At 44.8% G+C, this 21,317-nt stretch overlaps 1 protein-coding gene and 1 non-coding gene across 5 annotated transcripts; one reads left to right on the top strand and one right to left on the bottom strand.

Annotated features, from left to right (window-relative positions):
• Positions 1–324: 324 nt before the first annotated feature.
• ZNF311 (zinc finger protein 311) lies at positions 325–10,660 on the top strand. 4 transcript variants are annotated; one of them, XM_058285459.1, is made up of 8 exons: positions 325–392; positions 637–875; positions 1,484–1,778; positions 2,473–2,551; positions 5,428–5,519; positions 5,800–5,950; positions 6,468–6,572; positions 8,856–10,660. In XM_058285459.1, the coding sequence occupies exons 3-8, from the start codon at positions 1,770–1,772 to the stop codon at positions 10,451–10,453; spliced, it is 2,034 nt and encodes a 677-aa protein (XP_058141442.1). In that variant the 5' UTR covers positions 325–392; positions 637–875; positions 1,484–1,769; the 3' UTR covers positions 10,454–10,660. The 4 variants fall into 4 exon arrangements, with proteins under 4 accessions (XP_058141442.1, XP_004447450.1, XP_058141443.1 ...); XM_004447393.5 differs by having other exon boundaries at positions 5,428–5,617; XM_058285460.1 differs by having other exon boundaries at positions 332–392; positions 707–875.
• A 4,958-nt stretch (positions 10,661–15,618) lies between these two features.
• TRNAL-AAG (transfer RNA leucine (anticodon AAG)) lies at positions 15,619–15,699 on the bottom strand. Its single transcript has one exon. It is a non-coding gene; the product is annotated as a tRNA-Leu (tRNA).
• Between the last annotated feature and the right edge of the window lie 5,618 nt (positions 15,700–21,317).

Here is a 21,317-nt window from a genome sequence, read left to right as displayed (position 1 = left end):
GTGCAGCTGAATCTTCTTTATTTTTAAAGCTGGGTGTTCATTATACTCCTCTACCATACTTAATGTAGGCTTAAAATTTTCCTAATGAAATTTTTCATTTTTCCAAAAAGACATTCAATTATTTAGTGTTCTTGGTTAATATCTGTCCATCCAATCAAGCCTTCCCCCTATGATAACGGGCCAGTAAGGCAACGTTTCTGCAGCAGCGCGGCTTTCCCCTCGTTAGCTCGTGCAAACTCCTAGAGAGCACACGCGAAGGAGGGCTGGAAAAGTCTAGGGACTCCACCAGCGAGCTGAGGCATTTCCTAGAGAGTCGGCGGAAGTGACTACTGGCGGACTAGGAAGTGGAGCTGGTCTAGTTCCTGTTTCTGGGGGACAGTGGCGGAAGGAAGGTCTGCGTCTTTGCCGGCGCGGGTGGGCTCTGCGGCCGGGGGTCGCGGAGCCGGCCGAGTGGGGTGGGCAGGGGCAGGGGCAGGGGCAGGTGCCGCCTCCTCCTCCCGGGCCCGGGACGTCGTGACGGCAGGATTTGGGGGCGGCCCACTGCGGGTTCCCGCCCTAGACTAGCCTTCTCTCCAGCGCGCCCCTCTCTCTCCCAGCGGACCTTAGCCCTGTTTTCCCTTTTATTCTTCTCTCCAGCATCCAGTCATTTATTCATTCATTTGGCAAGTTTTTAATCTAGCGCCTTTTATTGGCGGGACCGTTTTAGGCTTCGGGACTACAGCTGTGAACAGACAAACATCCCTGCTCTCACGGAGCCTGCCTGTTAGTGAGGGGAGATCGACAATAAACAATAGACATGCTACAAAAGCAGCTTGTGGAACATGTCGTAAAGTGATAACATGCTTTACAAAAAAGAGGAAGAAATGTAAAGCAAGGTAAGGCCGATCAAGATTGGAAGGAGGGAGTGACTGCAGTTTTAAAGAGGATGCTTAAGGCAGGCCTTGGAAGGATTACATAGAAGCAAACACCTGGAAGGGGCAAGATAAGGAGCCAGGGGGATGGCTTGAGGAACAACCAACAAAGGCCCTAAGATGGATATGTGCCAAAAATGGAAGAGAAAAAGATCAGTGTAGCTGAAGAGGATTGAATAACGGAGACAATGGTAGGAAGGACGTTTCAGAGGTAATAGGCACATCCGGTAGAGCCACTGTAAAGACTTCAGCTTTTATTTTGAGTAAGATGGAGCCATTGGCAGGTTTTGAGCAGACAGACAAAATGATTCAGCTTAAATTTTTAAAGTTGACTGCTGAATTGAGGCAAGAGGAAGGCAAAGCTAGAAGCAAGACCTGCTAGGCTACTGCAGGAGAGGAGAGGCTTGGGCCAGTGGAGGTAATGAGAAGGGGTGTATTCTGGATATGTTAACGTTTTCAGTTTGTCTTCCTGTGCTCCCTCCTCTCCCATAGATGCCTCAGTTCCTTAGCGAGTCTATTTTGTTACTGTAGTCACATCCTTCCCTTTTCTCTTCCCTTTGCCAAATATACAGGATAACAAGGTATGTGATCACATTTGGCTTAATGCTGCTGCTGAACCCCAGATCTGGGGCAGTCCTTGACAACATCAAACCAAGCAGAAGCTGCCCTGCAGATCACAAAAGGCCCTTTAGCCAGCAACCCCAAGATCTGTGTGCCCCAAAGGAGGCTGGGGTCTTCAGGAGCTGCTTCAAAACTTGTTGTCGGGGCAAAGCCAGAAGTGGCTTTGGAAATTGGATCTGACCAGCAGAGAAGAAACCGGGATAGTGCTAGAAGACTAAAAGAAAGCTGGGTGAAAACATGCAACAGGTAAAAGAGCAAGGTTCTACCATACATCCCAAGGAAGAAGGAGAAGTGAGTTCAGGAGAGGAAGAAAGTAGTGGGAGTGGTAATGGACCTTGATTGACCTTGTGGATGTCTTTTCCTTCTGGATATTATTTTCCTGGGTGGCCTGGTGATCATTAGGGCTTTGTAGTTATATAAAGCACAGGCATAACTCCAAGATATTGTGGATTCAGTTCCAGACTACCACAATATAGTGAATTTTGCAATAAAGTCACAAATTTTTTACTTCCCACTGCATATAAAAGTTATGTTTACAGTATACTGTAATCTATTAGATGTGCAATACCATTATGTCTTTTTTTAAAAAGCAATGTATATACCTTAATTAAAATGTAACAGAGACACTAAGTGAGCACATGCTATTGGAAAAACAGTGCCAATAGACTGTTTGACACAGGGTTGCCACAAACCTTCAATTTGTAAAAAACACAATATCTGCAAAATGGAGTAAAGCAAAGTGCAATTAAGCGAGGAATGCCTGTCATTGGATACATTCCATTTTTCATAAGGTACATTAAGAAATAAGTCCTTGATTTTCTGTCCCCTTTTGGAATTTCTGGGAGATGATTTCTGTGAATAAATTTTGTGGTCATTGCAGCTTTTGTGTATGTTCCTCGCCTCCCTAACCTCCCTGATTTCTTACTGTGCCCTGCAATAGTTCGTGCTGTCAGGTGCGCACCCAGGACCACCAAGCCACCCATTTTGGATCTGTGATATCCAGCTCCTGCAGGACAAAGGTGAGGCCCACAAGGTACTGTGGTGGCACCCATGGCAGGTGAGAATGGAGTAGGAACTTAGAATGAGGGGAGAGGCCTTCGTGCTCATTACTGAGCTTTTCTAGCCCTCTGTTGCATAGCTGTATAGTAGATTTGAGTCAGTGTCGAAAGGAACTGAATTCAGTTTATGCCCTCATCTTAAATCAAATTTAAGAAAAATAAAGATTCGTTAAAAAAAGACTTTACTAATCAAATGATCAAGGAAATTGAATGCCTTTAATCATTTACCATGTGTATAATCTGAGATGTATAATAGTATACATATGTGTACATAAGTATTTATACATAAAAAAATGTGTGATAGAATTTAGTAGCAACTCCTACCCAACTGCAGGTTTACCATCATGTAAAATTTGTGTGAGTATGCATGTATAACATTTTCCGTAGACCCTTTTGGAATTATGAAAAAATGTGTGAACTAGGCATGGGCAATAGAAAAGAAGATAAAGCAGTAGCAAAAGAATGCTTTCTTAATGGGTCTTCAATACATGCCCAAGTCCAACTCTTCTTTCTGCTTAAAGTCATCTATTATTATTAAGGTCCTAGAATCATCTCTTGGCCTTTTTTTTTTTTTTTTTTTAATTTTATTTTTTATTTATTTATTTTTAGAAATTACATTCAAAAAATATGAGGTCCCATTCAACCCCACCGCCCCCACCCCCCACTCCCCCCACAGCAACACTCTCTCCCATCATCGTGACACATCCATTGCACCTGGTAGGTACATCTCTGAGCATACCTCTTGGCCTTTAGCCACAAAAGCTATCATTGCAGTTTTACTGAAACCCCGAGAAACAAACTGGCTTTTTCCTTCTGAAATTTCCCAAGAAGACTCTTGTTTGGTCTAGGCTGTGCTTAGCTTTTGACCATGACAAGACTGCATCTCAGTTATTGTGGATTCCACTTGGTTTTTCCACTGCCTTACTCTAAAAGCCCCAAAGTGATGGCACAAGCTCACAGCAGACATGCGTTCTGCATGGTAAGAATCTATAACAGTTCTTTGCCTTATAACATGAATAAACATAAACCTTCTAGTTGGACTTTTTTCCCAACCAACATTTTATTACGAATATTTTCATGTATATAGAAAAACATATTTGTATGGTAAACATCCATTTTTCTGTCACCTGTATTCTATAGTTAACATTTGAAATATGCTCTTTATTGCTTTATCACATCCCCTCTCTGTCCTTCTCTGTCCACTAATCCATCCTGGTATTTTTATGCATCTCAGAGTAAGTTGGAAACAACAGTACCTTGAGATTAATATTTGCATACATTTTTAAAGGTAAAATTTATGTGCAGTGAAATGTACAAATCAGGTGTACCATTGGATGAGTTTTAACAAATGTGTATCCCTATATAACTCAGACTTCTTCAGATACATCCCAATTGGATTTTTACCATATTTTCTTTACAAATTGGGAAAATTTTTGTCAACTCATAATGATTCTTAAGGAGAAGCTTTGTTTTTTAGCTGCAGAATTGAAAGGTAAGCTTTTGCCTTCAAGTTAAAGATGAACTTGGGAAAAGGGCTACACACTCAAACAACATGAAACTGTCTGTTAAAGCAATGTGCAGACATTCTTCTGGGATGAGGTTAATTAATTTATATTAAATCTTAGGTAGCTCTAGACTTTATGGTACTGAAAACCTGGGTGATGGGAGTGGATCCAAAGCAGATGAACATAAAACCTTTTGAGAAAAAGAGAACTGGGAGACTCAAGTCAGATTCAAACCATAAGAATGTATGTATATAGTTTTTTTGTTTTGCTTTGCTTTTTATTGTTTTTATATAGTTTTAACAAAAATGAAACAAAATAAGCACCCATTTAAGCAATAGCCATTATTTTATACCTCTCAAATTTATAATAAATATATTCTATGTTATTAATTTTCATGTATGATTCCTTGTACGGTGGAAATTTCTGCATTTCTCTGAAAGTTTCAAGAAAATACTTACAGATACATTTCATTTTTGGGGGGGCAGGTAGTGTACACTAAAAAGCCAGCTTCTGGGCGAACCTAACCCTCTGTCCCAGAGCCTGTGCCTTTGTGGGTCTGATTTTATGACCCTAGAACTGCTAACTTACCATTTCAGGTCCCACCTCCACCAGCCTCTTTTAGACAAATTTTAACTACTTTCCTCTTCACAGATACCACCAAAAAGCATTTCTAAAGCCTAGCCTCACATTTCCCCATCTTCCTTTATTTTTCCCAAAGTTTCCCACTTTTACTACTGCTTTATCTTCTTAAAATGCTATGTGTGTTGTGTACATTGGTGTTGGAAGGATAGTTTAGTACTAGGAAATTAGTAGTAGAAAACTGAATTACAAGGGAAAACAGTTATTCTCTAAAAAGAACAAATGAAATTTCTTTCTAATAAAACTGGTGGTAGACCAGCCAGTTAAGTTACCTACAAAAGTCAGCTTTGCGTACAGCCCTGGACATTTCTGCTCTGTACCTCTCTGCCTAACCCTCCCCTCCAGAGTCATTCTGGAGGAAACAACTTCAGCATTTGAATACAGAAAGAAAGGTCACTGTAGACACTGAGAGCCAGTAATTTTGGGGTTTTTTTTACCTGCTTTGTTTGGGGAGAGGAGAAGGTAATTCCAGGTGAAGACAAGCCAGAGAATCACGTGGGGTGAGGGAAGAAAGGAGGAGAGTTGGCTCAGCTGTGGTGCCAGGGCCTGGTGCGCAGTACTGGGTGCGGAGATGAGAGAAGTAGACTTGACCCCTAGGTTAGAGCTGCAGAAGCTCTGCACTTGGGAAGAGAAGGTGAACAGAGGGTTTCGTTAAGCTGTGCCATCAGCTCTTGGCTTATTTCTGTTTCTCAGTTCTGCCGCCCTCCCCGCATCCTGTCTTTGCCAACGATGGACGCCGAGGAGACCTGCCGGGAGCAGCATTCTCACTGATGACCCCGGCCCATGTGAGCTGAGGCCCCTCCACCCTTCCTGAAATGTGTCCTTGCCGCCTAAGCAGGGCCGTTTTCACCGCGTGGCCCTGCGATGCCCCTCCCAGATCCAGGTGCTCCTTCTCCTAAGGGACGTTTTGTGTATGTCGAGCCCCTTGTGGATTGTTCCTCGTTCACTGCTTTTCACTTCTGAAAGCCCATGCTCCCTTTCACCGCTTCGTTTCTGTAAACCTCCTCCCTGCAAATTCCTTTCTTCCGCGTCTGTTTCCTGAGAGAGCTGTGGGGTTTTCTGCAGGACAGCAGGTACCCACCGTGTCAGGAGGTAGTGGCATTTGAGGACGTGGCTGTGACCTTCACAGCCAGGGAATGGCAGTGCCTAACCCACGCCCAGAGGCGCCTCTATGCAGAAGTGATGCTGGAAAATTACGGGAACCTGGAGTCACTTGGTAAGGGCTGTCTCTGCACTGGCTCCATACTTTGTCCCTTCCTTAAATTGCTTTATTTATGCAATCTAAGGTCTCATTGAAAGTGAGAAACTTGTTCTTTATCAGGATCTGTTATGCAGCAAGAGGATTTTCTGGGCTACCTTGTTGCTATTTTCTGTCTGGGTGAAAAGGAGACCGCTAGCTTCTGTCCTCCCTGGTCCTTGCTTCCCCAAGCCTCTCATTTTCCATGACTGCCTGTCTTCAGATCCCAAAACAGGTGGCCTCCCATACAGACTCCCATCCTCCCAGAAAGAAGAGGGAAATACACCCAAATGACAGTTTCCCAGAATCCCCTTGCTGCCCTTTTGAGTGACTTTCCTGAGAAAGGCAACCCTAAACATGTTCATTTACATGTTCCTGGACCCCTAAATCCTTTTCCTCGACCCAAATGGGCATTTCTTCTCTGTTCCATATGCAAATAGAGGGATTGGGGCTAAGCACTGCTTCACATGGTGTCTTACTCCTTCTCTACAACCAGGATTTCCATGTCCTAAACCTCCTTTGATTTCCCACCTGGAGCAAGGGACAGAGCCCTGTGTGCAGGATCTGCAGGACAGGGAGCCCCTGAGCTGCTCCTGCCCAGGTGAGTGATGGAGAAGCCTGTCTTCCAGGGGATAAAATGGAACGTTATAGAGTGTGCCATCCTGAAGGAGCCAGAGGGGAACTCCACTTGAGAAACCTTGAGGAAGAGAAAAGACAAACCACTGGAGCAGTCATTCTGTCCTTATCTGATTGGTTCTTTGCATCCTGTCTAATAGGCTCTTCAAATCTGGTTCTCAAAAAGCTCAGAGGACTCGTCTCTTGTCTGAGTATCTGCTACTCTGGTCCTCAGAGAGCTTCACACTCGTGCCTCCACTTTTTCTTGGAGACGTTTCCCGTTTTGAGTCGTGGACCTGGGCATTGCCTTTCTCTGTTAGGTCAGATTATTAAGTTAGCTTCCCTCATGGCTTCAGCGCTCAGCGCTGATGCAGATGCCTGCCACATTGATAATGTTCATCGTACCCCTTTCCTGGGACCTACCTGTCTCCTATTTCTTATTCCTGGTTTTTGTTTGGGTATCCCACTGTCATCTGAAAAGCACCATATCCAAAGTCAAACTCATCTGTCCGTACAAGACGTTCTCTTCATCCAGCTGCCCCTATTTCTGTTATGGTTCTACATTTCTCTTTTTGCTCCTGATCCTTCTGTGTAGTCAGCCAGTCATGAAATATTACCAGTTCTTCATTCAAACTGTTCTCTGAGTTCATCCTTCCAAATATTTCTTTACTCTTCTCCTTTGCTTGTATGCTCTCTCCAACTACCCTATTGCAGTATCTTCCTTCCTTCATCTTTCCTTTTTGTCCATAAACATGTTTTGAGCAACTACTATATAGCAGGCATTACACAAAGTACTAGGGATACAGAGTCAAATAAGATAGGGGCCCTGCCCTCGGGAAGCTTAGTCTTCCTTAGTGGGAAGACGTGAGTAAATGAGTAGAGTACAGTGAGGTGACAGTGTACACACACACACCCCCCTCATATATAAAAACAGAAACCTGGCCTGGGGGAACAGAGACGGCTGAGCTGAGGTTATGAGGAACAAGTGAGATCATTTCATTGAAGAGGAGAGGCATTCTAGGCAGAGAGAGAAATGCACAAGAAAGTATTGAGTTAAAGAACATAAACTTTAAAAACAAATGGTCAGAGCAGAGGACTTGGCGACGTGCGTAGGGGAGGTACAGGAGCAGTGGACAAGGGCAGGATCGTGATTTGAAGTTTTTTACAGACTGAGGGCCTTCAGCAGGACTCCTGTAATAACAGCTCATGTGATTAAATACTTCAGTGTGGCAGTGCTTTACATATAGTAACTCATTTAATTAGCGAGGCCCTGTTTTATAGATAAGGAAACTGAGGCACAGGGAGAAGTTAAGTCATCCTCCCAGATTCACACAGCTGTGGGTGTCAGAGGTCAGGTTTGAAGGCAGAGAGTCTCATCCCAGAGCCAGCGCTCTGAACCCTGTGCTTTGCGCCCTCCCCATCTGGTTGACTGTGAAGTACCACTGAAGTGTGGAAAGCGACATGATCAGATTTATTTTAGAAAGAAGAATCTGGAAGCGGCGTAGAAATGAATTAGAGGGAAGCCAGTCTAGAGGACATTTAGGTGTCTCATTGCAGTTAGCTAGAGAGAATGCATGGGCAGTGGAAATGGGGAGGAAGGAATTGGGTTAAGAGAGAAAAAGGTTGAGTTGTACTGTCAGAATGCAAAGAGCAGAAAGTAAGCCAGCTGAAGCAAAAGAACAAGAATTTATTATAAAGGTCAGGGATGGGTCATTGAACCTAAAGGCAGGTATGCATCAGGCTCCAGAAGGGACGGGGCGCCATCAGTGCCCTCGGACTGTCTTCTCTGCTTCTCCTCGGGTCTGCTTGGTTCTTCTTTCTTGGCAGATTGGCCTTCTGTGCTTCCCAGGCCATATGACCAATCATTTCCTCCCCTGCTCCATATACCCCCCACCTCCACTGATCCTCAGATTTAAGTTCTGAAGATCTTACCCTCAGATACTGACATTACCTGCTCTCAGATCACGATTTCAGAGTACAAGGAGAGGGAAGCTGACCTGGTTAAGGTAGGTGTCCCCAGACCTAATCTGCCCTACCTGGGTGGGTAGTCGCCCCACAGAAATACGGCCCTCCAAGGACCACTCTTGGGAGCAAGGTAGGTGGTTCCTTAAAAAGGGACTGTGGGAGGGTGGACCACAATGTTAGCAATTTTTCAGGTATGGAAAAGTCATTTACTCTTCAAACTGCTTAACATTGCTTCCCCTCCCCCATCTCACATGTTTTCTTTCTTCTGAAGAAAGAATCTGACATACTTATTCTCTCTGTTAAGTGTCAACTGAGAAGATACCGTTTGAGAATGAGAAAGCAAGTTCAGAGCAAGAAGTGTTTGAAAATGAAGAATCCTGCTGGGTGAAATTTAAAAGCCTCCCAGAAGTTACGTCTCAGGGTCCTGAGGTTGAAGACGTTTGTGTACAGGGAATCAAATTAGAGAATCAGTGGGAAATGCCCACAAGGGAGAAACCGAGAGAAGAGAAAGAAGGCTCTGAAGAAGTGACCATCGAGAAAGGAAATACACAGAAGGTACTTAGAGAAGACTTCAGCCCGAAATCAAAATGTCTTCCATGTAATAGCACTCCTACAGAACAGAAACTCCACACATGTGCCAAGTGTGGGAAAAACTTCACTTGGCATTCAGACCTACTTCTCCATGAGCGAATTCACTCCGGTGAGAAACCCTATGTGTGTAATGAGTGTGGAAAAGCATTCAAGACCAGAAATCAGCTGTATATGCATCAGATAATCCACACAGGGGAGAAACCCTTCAGCTGTACCCAGTGTGGGAAGGCCTTCAACAGCAGGTCAGCTCTTTGCCGACATAAAAAAATCCATAGCGGGGAGAAGCCTCACATGTGCAGTGACTGTGGGAAGGCCTTCAAAACCAGGAACTGTCTCAGCATGCATCAGATCATCCACACGGGGAAGAAGCCGTACGAGTGCAGCGACTGTGGGAAAGCCTTCCAGTTTAGACACTCCCTCACCATCCACAGCAGAATCCACACTGGGGAGAAGCCGTATGAATGCGAGGAGTGTGGCAAGGCCTTCAGCGGGAGCTCAGACCTCACAAAACACACGAGAATCCACACTGGGGAGCGACCTTTCGAGTGCAGCGAGTGTGGGAGGGCCTTCCATCGGAGCTCAGACCTGAGCAAACACAAAAGAATCCACACGCGGGAGGGAAGCTACAGGTGCCCCCCGTGCGGCAGAGCCTTCAGCATCAAAGGAGAGCTCACCAGGCACAGACGAATCCACGCTGAAGAGAAACCCTACAAGTGCGAAAGGTGTGGCAAGGCCTTTCGTCACAACTGTAAACGCAGGGCTCATGAGCAAGAACACACCGGGGAGAAGCCCTACGGATGTGAGGAATGTGGGAAGACCTTCCAGGACCGGCACTGCCTCACCGTCCATCAGAGAACCCACACTGGAGAGAAGCCTTTCCAGTGTTCAGAGTGTGGCAGAGCTTTCAGCGGGAAGTCCAACTTGACCAACCATCAGAGAATCCACACTGGAGAGAAGCCTTACAAATGTGAAGTGTGTGGAAAGGCCTTTCATCACAGTTCGGTCCTGAGGCAGCACCTAAGAATCCACACTGGTGAGAAGCCGTACACCTGCAATGAGTGTGGCGCAGCTTTCCGGCAGTGCTCAGCACTGATTGGACATAAAAGAGTTCATACCGGGGAGAAGCCTTACGAATGTGACAAGTGTGGAAAAGCTTTCAGAGTGAGCTCGAATCTTACTGGGCATAAAAGAAGAAAACATAGAATGTGGAGAACCCACAAACCTGAGGAGAGTGGGAAATCCTTCTCTCCAGTAACTGTTTCCCCCACTCTATCTGTAGTCCATATTTTGACCACCAGCACCCGAGAGTAATATTTCTGGTGTTTACCAGAACTTTCCCAGGTTTTCTACCTCTTAGACTGATCCTTCTGAGTATCCTAGATTGGTTCGTCCCGTTTCCCTGACCCCACAGGCTTTGCCTTGACCTTTGTAGTCAATATTTATTTGTTCAGTGAGCACATTCACTTCTAAGGCTTTGTCTATCACCCAATAACAATAATAAATTCTTACCGAGGCTTGCTTTTTGCCTGACACTCTTCTGAAGGCTTTACACATTTTAACTTATTTAATGCATACAACATCCCTATGAGATGAGGAAATTGAGGCATAAGAAGATTAAGAAACTGGCCCAGGATCGCATTACTAGTATATTCTATGCTAAGGCCCCCCAAATGCTCGAACATACCTGGGCAATGTCCATATGCCTGCATCACATCTTTTGAGGTATGTGAGGCTGTACCTCAGTTGAGCACAAAACACTTTAATTAATAAGCATCAGTCATTTTTAACATTTTTAAAAATTTGCTGAAAGCCTGGATGGTACTAGTCCATTTGGGATCAGAATTTCTGAGGTGCAGGGGCAAAGGAAGGCAGAGGGAGGGCCGATTTTTAAATTACAGATAAGTAAAGTCAGCTGTAGGCTGTTCATCTAGCAGTTTACATATGAAAGGAGCAGGAGGCCTGCCCTCATTTAAAGTTACAAATACACCAAAACTTTTTTAAATCTTAAGTATTTGCCATGTCAATTTGCATGGCACAATTGATGCGTGCTTCCCTATTTCCATCTGTTCCCTTCCACAAGTTACCACCTCATCAGGTCCTCGTAGACAGAATTAAAATAAATTCCCACACACAGTAATGCTGTTAAAATTGAGAACACTGGAAGAGGATGCAAAATGTATCATCTTAACAATAATCATTAAGTTTGGCTCTGAGTTCCCTGGCTGGTAAAAAGAGATAATAGGTTACCTAGAATTTTCAAACATGTTTTATTAGTGTTTCTTGAAAATGGTAAGTTTGGGAAATTCTGACTACATGGGGTAGGTTGGTTGGTTGATTCTACCCCCTGAGAGACTTTTCCAGGCTTATAAATATGCTAATATCCATTCTGAATCTTGTGGGAACTATAAAAAGCATTGCTTCCCAAAAGTTTTTGGCCACAGAACCCTGTCTTGGGGAGCATCTTGGAGTATTGATTCACAGAAAGCATTTTGGGAAATGGTTAACATCTGATAATGAAGGACAGGAGTCCAAGAGACTCAATTTTCTAGTCCTAAACTCTAGAAGTAGTCACAAGATATATTAAACAGCAATTAAAATATCGTTCCTTAGATTCAATTTCTACAGAAAATTAGGGCATTTGTTTATATGGCCATTTCTTAAATAGTATCTGATGAAAACATTTAGGAATGGCTGTGAAACTGTTTCTAAAGGGCACTAAACTAGGTATGCAGCTTCAGATGAGGCACGATGACTTGAGGACAGAGCTTAGAGTATGTCTGACGAGTTCACAGTGGATCACTCATGTGTAAGGGTAGTTAACACTTGATAACCAAAAGTAGCCATGCTCTGCTGGGGAATCTGAGCTTGTGTTAATCAAAGTATTGCACATGCTTTTGGAAAACGCATGTGCAGATCACTGATTTCTGCCACAGACTGTATGTGCTCATGGATTTTGGACTCCCAAGTCCTCAGCCTAACTAGAACCATGTGTCCTTTGATATCATGTCTCCCAATCTTTTAGCAGGATCTGAGAAGCTGACAATTTCAGGTTAAATTCTGGCCCTCCTGGCATGTTGATACTTTGAGGTGTTGGTGGGGGAGTCATGTTCTTCAGAAAACACCTAGCTGGTAGAAGTGGCGAGTATGGCATACCATTGTGAGAGTTGAGAAACTTCTGATATAACACAAATTGAGGATTATTTCTAGATTCCACCCTCACCAATCCACCTCAACATGCCCATTATCTTCCTATACTACTACTACAATCCTGATGCTCACCTGCTTCACAAACTCCCAGTTGACTCTCAGCCTTGCATTAAGAAACCCCAAATTACTAGCTTGACCTGTAGGAATCTTTTGATGTCTCCTGAGCATTTAAAATGAATATAGTGAGGGAGCATTGAACAAATTTCAGATATTTTACTGGTGGAAGAAAAGGTTTCGAATTGTCTTGAAGTTTTTAAAGGACTACCTCGTGAGCAATGGATTAATCTTATTCTGCATTTACCCCAGGGTGCAGAACTACAACCATGGGTAGAAACGACAGAAAGACATCTCTGTACACTAAAAAGTGATCCTAAATTGAGATAGGCTTTGCCGTAAAGCAGTAAGTTTTCTTTTCCTGAAGGTGTTCAAAGGTATATATAGAAGAAATGGGTAAACATGGTATTGACTGGAGGGTATTTCCACTGTTCATGGTATGCTTCATTTAATCTTCACACCAGCCCTAAGAAACGTTGGTGAAACAAATTCAAGTGGGATAAGACCTCACCATAAGTAGCAGAGCCCAGCTTCAAATCCAGGTCTCATTTCTTTGCACTGTATCGCACACTGTCTTCACAGTAGTTGACCAACTGTTGGGTAGACATAATGTTAAAGGAATTCAGCAATCAAATGGATAGTTGAGTGATAAAACATGTTTACAGCCTTCTTGAAACCCTAAGATACTTGTAGTTCTAAATCTGAGGAGCTACCCAAACCAGGACTATTGACCTTATTATTTACTTAGAAAAATCACCAAATGAAGCTCACTATTTTTTAAACATAACTACATTCTAAATGCAAAGACAGAAAAATTTCATTATGGATATTGCTCTTATGAGATTGCTTTCACTTTACCTCCGTAAGAAGTGAAGGTAAACATTTCCTCAGTTAAAGCCAGGCTAAGATACTTCTTGGTAATAATTGTAGGTAGAATACATTTACCTGATTCTCCCTTGCCAAACCACTAAAGAGATTTTTTTTTTCAAAAATAAAAATAACCTCACAAGCATAGGAAAAATGGCAGGCGGCCACTACAACAAAATTCTGGAAGCTGAAAAGTGGGTAAGTAGCAATGACGTTAAACCCTAGAAAGCCAAATTCTAGCTTACAGGGAGAAAGTAATGGACCATTCCTATTTTACAAAAGAATCCTTAAAAGGCTCAAGAATTGGTGGCACAGGTGCTGGGCAAGGCAGTCACACACCCGCAGATGTTTCAGTATTTCCATTCCGCAGCCCCTGGCAGATGTTAGGTCTTAAGAAAAGGACTGCTTAGACCTTAAACCCAGAAACGGGGTGGACCTGCCCTGATGGCCCTAATCCCCTGCTTCTTGGAACATTTGCGCTGTGTAAGTAATAAAGTGTCATTTGCTGAAGAGGTCCTTTCTTTCCCAGTCCCGTTTCCCTTGAGGGACCACCACGTGGCAGCTTGCTCCATGCCAGGCACCTCCAGAAGTGGGAATGCATGGATTGAAGGGAGGATAAAGTGAAAGCTGTTGAGCCCCCACAGCAGACTGGAAACCTATTTTCTAAAGAAAGTAAAGCAAAGGATGTAACAGTAGATCTGAAACATTATTCAAAGATCACTCAGCTCTTTTTTAGTTGAGATTAGTTTGGGCAATTTACCTAATGCTTGAACCCCACTAGATTTCTAAGTTCCATAAGGAAAGGGGCCCTCCATATTGTGAAAGGCAAATTGGAGTCCAGTTTGCAGACCACAGCATTTTATTCAGGACACTAAAGTTTTGTTGCAGCAAGGGAAGCCAAAACAGAAGTAACTTTGGGGTTCTATGGATGACGAACAATTTTTATAATCATAAGCAGGAAGTTGGTGCTCACTCTGGCTAGAGGAGCTGGCACCAGATCTTGGTATGTATTCCCATCTTTCTCTCCCACCTCTCAGCAAGCTCTGTTCTTTCCCCCATTTCCCAGTAAATTCTTTTTACTGGTGTAAGTAAAAAAAAAAAAAAAAGGAAGCTGACTTGACTTCTGTTGATTGCACAAGAGTTTGTCTGTGTCATCCAGGTGGGTTAGGGCACTGGGTCAAAGGTAATAAACTAGGGGCTTGTTTGGGTATCTGAGCCAGCTGCCTTGGTGGGTGTGGTAGTTTGAGTCTTTCATGGACCCCAGAGAATCAGGTTCTTAAATTGATCCATTCCTGTTGGATTACCCTATTGTGAACCTTTGATTAGATCATGTTTATTTAAGGCCATTTGATTAGATTACTCCAGTAAGGCATAGCCCAGCGTGGGTCTTGAGCCTCTTGCTGGAGTCCTTTGTAAGTGGGATAAATATGCAGAGGAAGAAGGTGCAGAGACAGAGGAGCCCAGGGAAACTGGCCGAGAAAGCCAGGAGGGCAAGGAGATGAGCTGCAGGAGGGGGCGGGGAAGGCAGCAGGAGGCAGCCCCCTGTGCCTGATCACCACAGCTGCAGCTCTGGGAGAACCGTCTCCTGATAATGCCTCCATGTGGACACTTGGCCAGCCTTGGAACTAAGCTTCTAAGTTAACCAACGCCCATTGCAGAAGCCAGCCGTTCCTGGTACATGGCCTTGGCGGCCTTCAGCAACTAAACTAAAACAAGTTTCTAAAGATCCAGAGTCAACTCAGGAGGGCATGGGCTCTTGGGTTCTGGGGGTCCCTGGCCTTCCTCCATCTAATTTGATCAATCCCTCCCTGACGCCTTAAGGCCCCCGGGAGGCCACAGCCGTGGAAGGCTCAGAGGCCCAGCAGGCTGAGGGCGCTGGCCGAGGGGCAGGGGCTCCTCCCGGCCCCCTGCTGGGTTGGAAGCAGCACCTGAGGGTCCGGGGGTCGTAGGGCGAGTTACTCCTCCAGCGCCGTTGGGAGGGCTTCGTATCCAGCCTCGGTGGGCCCCAGGAGGCCGCCGTCCCTGCCTTTAGGAAAAGGCGTAAAGGCCTCCACAGCGCGGCTTAAGGGCCTGCGTTGTCGGCGCTGGACCCACAGCACCAGGACTGGGCCCGTGTACTAGAACATGCACTTACCAGAGTGTATTACGTATGTACTAGGATGTATTAGGAGGAATGACCTACCTGAAGACCTGTTTTCTGCTGGCCACTGTCCGGGTAGCCATGTGATGGGCATGAGAAAAGTCTCCTAAAAACACATACGGGATGGCACGAGGTCATCCTGGACGACCTTGGAGGCTGTCTGAACTCAGGACAGCACAACAGGACTGAGAAAGAAAACACTTCTCGCTGGCAGCGGTGGGATTCGAACCCACGCCCCGAAGAGACTGGAGCCTTAATCCAGCGCCTTAGACCGCTCGGCCACGCTACCAACCGCGAGCCCTGCACTTTGCCGTATTCTCCCTAAGAGCACACCAAGGACTTTCACAGCCGCTCCGGCGCCCTCCTCCCTGGCTCCCCTCCTCGCCCCAGCACCTCAGGGAAACCCTGCCCGGCGCTCAGCCTCGCCTGCCCGACCCCACGCTCGCCTTCTCACCGGGTGTGAGAGGCAAGGAACCCGTGTCACCCACGCACGGAGAAGGGGCCGTGGCGCGGAGCTACGAAGAAAAGCGGAGTCACCTTTCACCTCTCCGGGATGGGGTGTACAGAGTTCACTGAGGAAAGTGTAAAAGCCTATTTTCACATCTAGATTGCGCTCCAGGACGGATGCAGGCCGCGAGGATTCTTGTTTCTCTGCATCCTCACAAAACTTGACATTATCTGATTTTCTTATTTTGCGAACCTGATGGTGCAATGCCATGCTGCTTACGTTTTCATTCCTCGAATTACTGGCGCACTGAATAACTCTTCTTCTGGTTGTTAATTATTCGAGTTTCCCTTTCAGTGAACTAGCTATCCTTCCTCTTTTTCAAAGTTTCCCTTTTTTGTGTTGATTTATTCCTCACATATTCTAAGCGTTAGTCCTATGGCAGTTTATTGTACTGCCATTATCTTCTGCCAACAAGGTCTTTCTGCTCACTTTGTCTGTGATACCCTTACAGAACAGAAACCCTTAATTGTGACGTGTGGGAAAATAGCTTGAATTTGAGTGTGGGAACCGGGCTTGCAGGTGAAACGTTTCCATAACGCAGAAAGAAGTGTGGGCTTAGGAACACCTGGCCTTGACTAGACGGCACGCTGGTCAGCATGAAAACTGTCCGCGCGTGAGGCGTTGGAGCTTCGTGTGGCCTGCTGCCTGGCCTTGCAGGGGCTGCAGCTTTATAACAAGCCGCTTGAAACTAAACATAGAGAACTACTGCTTTCTAATTTCTAATAAATACGGTGTGGAAACTAGGGTCGAGGCTCTCAGTTCCAGAAGCTGATGAGCCCCCTGGCCCCATCTTTAATTTCTCCCTTGTCTTTATTTCTGTTCTTCCATTTCTTCGGTTTTGCGTCGCCTTCCCTTAGCGCAAACCTATTGCTGAGCTGGTCTCAGCGGTGACGTATACCGTATATTCATTTTCTCTTCTTACGGTTTATAGTTTGGGAAGGGGGTATGTCTTTCTTTTTTTTTTTTTTTTTTTCTTTGACCAACCGGTTGTTTAATAGTTTTTTTTGTTTTTTTTTTTTTGTTTTTTTAATTGACTTTGTAATAATATTACATAAAAAAATATATATGAGGTCCCATTCAACCCCACCACCCCCACCCCACCTCTCCCCCACCCCCTCAGCAACACTCGTTCCCATCATCATGACACATCCATTGCATTTGGTAAGTACATCTCTGGGCACCTCTGCACCTCATGGTCAGTGGTCCACATCATGGCCCATACTCTCCCCCATTCCATCCAGTGGGTCCTGTGAGGATTTACAACGTCCGGTGATTGCCCCTGAAGCACCATCCAGGGCAGCTCCATGTCCCAAAGACGCCTCCACCTCTCATCCCCTCCTGCATTTCCCCATACCCATCAGCCACCCTGTCGACCCTTCCCAATCCAATGCCACCTCTTCTATGTGGACATTGGATTGGTTGTGTCCATTGCACCTCTATGTCAAGAGGAGGCTCAGATTCCACATGGATGCTGGATGCAATCCTCCCACTTTCAGTTGTAATCACTCTAGGCTCCATGGTGTGGTGGTTGTCCTTCTTCAACTCCATCTTAGCTGAGTGTGGTGAGTCCAATAAATCAGATTGTAGGTGCTGGAGTCTGTTGAGGCTCAGGACCTGGCTATCACATTGTCAGTCCAGAGATTCAAATCCCCTAAATATATCTTAAACTCCAACACTAACTGCACCTCCAGCACATTAGTATGAAAGTCTTATGAAGAGAGATCCCATCTGAGTCCAGATTCATCACACATAAACACCATTTCCAAAGAGGGGCCCTCTGACCTAGTAGTTAACCCCATCAGCCATGACCATAACTCCCATGGGTCTCTTTAGCCCTCAAAGGAACCAATACCTGGGGGTTGTAGTATCTGCTTTATCTGTCTCTCAGACTCTGCTCAGTTGTGCATAAGGGCAATCCTTCTGCCAGCCTCCAGACTCTTTTTTAGAGACTCGCAGCCATATAAACTCATTTCTCCCTTCCATTTCCCCCTTACATTAGGTCAAAGAGCATTTTAAAGTCATGTCATTTTATGTAGACAGGGATACTCTGCTGATCCGCATTGAACCTTCCATATAAGGTCATTTTCCAGTTGCATCATCAGTTGGTAGTTGATAGTGGTCCCTCGGTCCCAGGGAGGCTCATCCCCGGGTGTCGTGTCCCACGCTGGGGGGAAGGCATTGCATTTACATGCTGAGTTTGGCTTCGAGACTGGCCACATTTGAGTATCATGAAGGCTGACAGGAGGAAATTCCCAGGCACAATGCTGCTCTAGGCCTTGTTCTTATTTTAGGCTTATCAGCTCACAAGCATAGTCATTAGCGTCAGGGGCTCCCTGTTGAACCCTCACTCCTTCCCAGTCCCCGCCGCTGCACCTGGGAGACTGTCGCCGCTCCCCTAGGGACCACGACAGACACCACTGGCCAGGAACCCAGTACCCCCCCCCCCCCCCCCCGCTGCGGTCTTCAATTGTTGCCACTATGAGTATATCCAAACATCACCATGCACCCTGGACATATATTCTGTACAGCTCCCTGTCAGCCATATATCACCTGTCAATGGTATCCTATGCCAGTATCCCTCCATTGCCATTGTTGAAACACTCTGTGATCCAGAACTCCCTGAAATTTGAAGCCCAATATAATGTCAGTGTCCCTTACTAGGGAATGGCATATAGCGATGGGTTTAAAGGTTAGATAAAGAATACGTGTTGAGGGAAACGGACTTTGGCCCAGTGGTTAGGGGGTCCGTCTACCACATGGGAGGTCCGCAGTTCAAGCCCCGGGCTTCCTTGACCCGTGTGGAGCTGGCCCATGCGCAGTGCTGATGCGCGTAAGGAGTGCCCTGCCACGCAAGGGTGTCCCCCGCGTAGGGGAGCCCCACGCGTAGGGGAGCCCCACGCGGCGTGCACCCATAAGGAGAGCCGCCCAGCGCGAAGGAGGGAGCAGCCTGCCGAGGAATGGTGCCGCCCACACTTCCCGTGCTGCTGACGACAACAGAAGCGGACAAAGAAATAAGACGCAGCAAAAAGACACAGAAAACAGACAACCGGGGGAGGGGAGGGGAATTAAATAAATAAAAATAATAAATCTTTAAAAAAAAAAAAAAAAAAGAATACATGTTGAATGGAAAAAATTCTACATCCTATCTTTTTCTTTTTTTTTTTTCCCCCTAATCACTGAGCTTCTCTTCACAGGAGCCCCAGACCACAGCAATGCATATATATAATATACAGCACTCCCATACATCCACCACAAAACCTTTTCCCTTCCACAGCGATACCCTTACACCCTATTCACATTATATTTACTTAACGTGATGTACAGCGTCTAAGACAATAGCTTTCTAACAAGGTGACATCTGTGCTTACATTGTAGTGCATACTTTAGGATACACAGTTTTTTACATTCTTAGTTATCCTATGTTTTACATTATGGTTTACATTATCAGTCTGGGGTATTTCTTTCTTAAGAAGTATTTCTCACCCCCAGATCATAGCGTATTCTCTGACATTTTCTTCTCTTAGCTCTTTGTTTGTTTGTTTTATTTTGGGTTTTAATTCACCTGGGGCTTAAGTTACAAAGTCTCCTCTCTGTGGTGGAATAGCTAGCATATTTTCAGCTGGTGTGTTGTTTGGATTGTTTTCCATCACTCATTACTCATAAAGCTGACCACTAATGTGAACTATTTATTTTCCTTTTAGCAGGTAACTCTTTATGTGCAATAGGAAACTTGGTCACAATATGTCTCCTCCACCCAAAAAAAAAATGCAAGATTAATTATAATAATGATAATAATAAAAATGTATGGATTAGGGTGATGGCATGGCTGAGCACATCTTGTGCATTGTTTAATTGATTCCTCACAACAGAGCTATGCAGCAAATGCTATTATTATCCTCATTCTACAGATGAGAACACTAAGATTGTGTCTTGGCTGTTTTTTCATCTTCACTAGGGACTGGTGTAATGCAACCTGCACTGACCCTCAGTATTGGTGGAAGCACTTACAGTCCCAGCTGTTGTCCTTTCTCTACAACCATCCACATTCTCCTTTCTTTCTCTCTCCCTGATGTGGATTTTTGGTTTGGGGGAGCTTTCTGTTTGGGTTTTGCCATTTCCTCTCTGAAGTTGACTAGTAATCAGGTAGTCTGGTGAGGGAACAGAGCCTACTGTGCTAAAATACAGAATTAAAGGATACAACTGCCTTTATGTGGAGAAGTAGAAACTGGCACTAATAATTCAAGACAGCACCCTCCTTAAGCACATCCAGTGCTCCCTAAAACCAGACACATAAAACCAGGGATATAAAAAGAAATGAGGGCAGTAGAGACATCTGGACACTATAGGCCAGGCAGACAAGCCCAGGAAATTGGCACTGCACTGGTGGGCCTTATCTTGGACTATTTGATAATCCATCTCCCCAGTGTAGCAGAGTTAGACTCATTCATAATTTTCCCACACAGTTCTTATGCCCTTTTATTTGAACCTATAGTTAGCACTATTCTTATTAAATATACATCCTAGAGACTGAAATCTTCCACTGTCATATGTTGATTGAGCTCTGAGTATCAGCAGAGCTGCAGCCAACACCTACTCCCCAGTTCTTTGGACTGATCCCCAACAACTAACAAAAGAATGATGATGGAAGACCCATCCCAAAAAAGAGACTATCTGCAACAACGAAGACAGTTCCATCCCTCTGCCCATGTAATCTAAGCCCCCTCTCTATCAGAAGGAGAGTGGGCATCACCATCCCCAAATCCTCAAGATGGAGGAAAGAACAAATATAAGGGGGGAATGTAACCATGGACCAAAGTAGACGTATTATTATTTTAGTAATGGAAGAACTTGTAACATTGATTTGAAGACAGTGGTCACCAGAGGTTCTGAGGGGAGGGAAAGGGAAGAAGAGATGTAACATGGGGCATTTTGGGGACACTGGAATTGTTCTGCATGTTATTACAATGACAAATACAGACTATTATACATTCTATTAAAACCTATAAAACTGTGCAGGACAGAGTGTAAACTATAATATAAACTATAGACCATGGTTCATGGCAATGCTTCAGTATGCGTTCATCAATTGTAACAAATGTACCACACTATCGAAAGATGTTGTTAGTGGAGAAAAGTGTGGAAGGGGGAGAGGTAGGGGAAATGGGAATTCCCTATATTTTTGATGTAACATTTATGTAATCTAAAGCTTCTTTAAACATAAAGAAAAGCTTGATATAAAAAATAAGAAGAAGTGAAGCAAAAAATTCTTAGGACATATAGAGGACACAAAAATGACATCACTAGAAGAGGGTGGTGCTCGGGAAGCCACCAGGCCTAGAGCATGGATTTCTTGTGAAACATTAGGCTGAAAGGCACAAAAGAGCTTCAGTATATCCAGG

This window comes from Dasypus novemcinctus, chromosome 22, assembly GCF_030445035.2.
Source record: "Dasypus novemcinctus isolate mDasNov1 chromosome 22, mDasNov1.1.hap2, whole genome shotgun sequence".
In the NCBI taxonomy this organism is placed as follows: domain Eukaryota; kingdom Metazoa; phylum Chordata; class Mammalia; order Cingulata; family Dasypodidae; genus Dasypus; species Dasypus novemcinctus.
The sequence above is the reverse complement of the archived record's forward strand: the minus strand, read 5'-3'. Positions and strand labels throughout refer to the sequence as shown.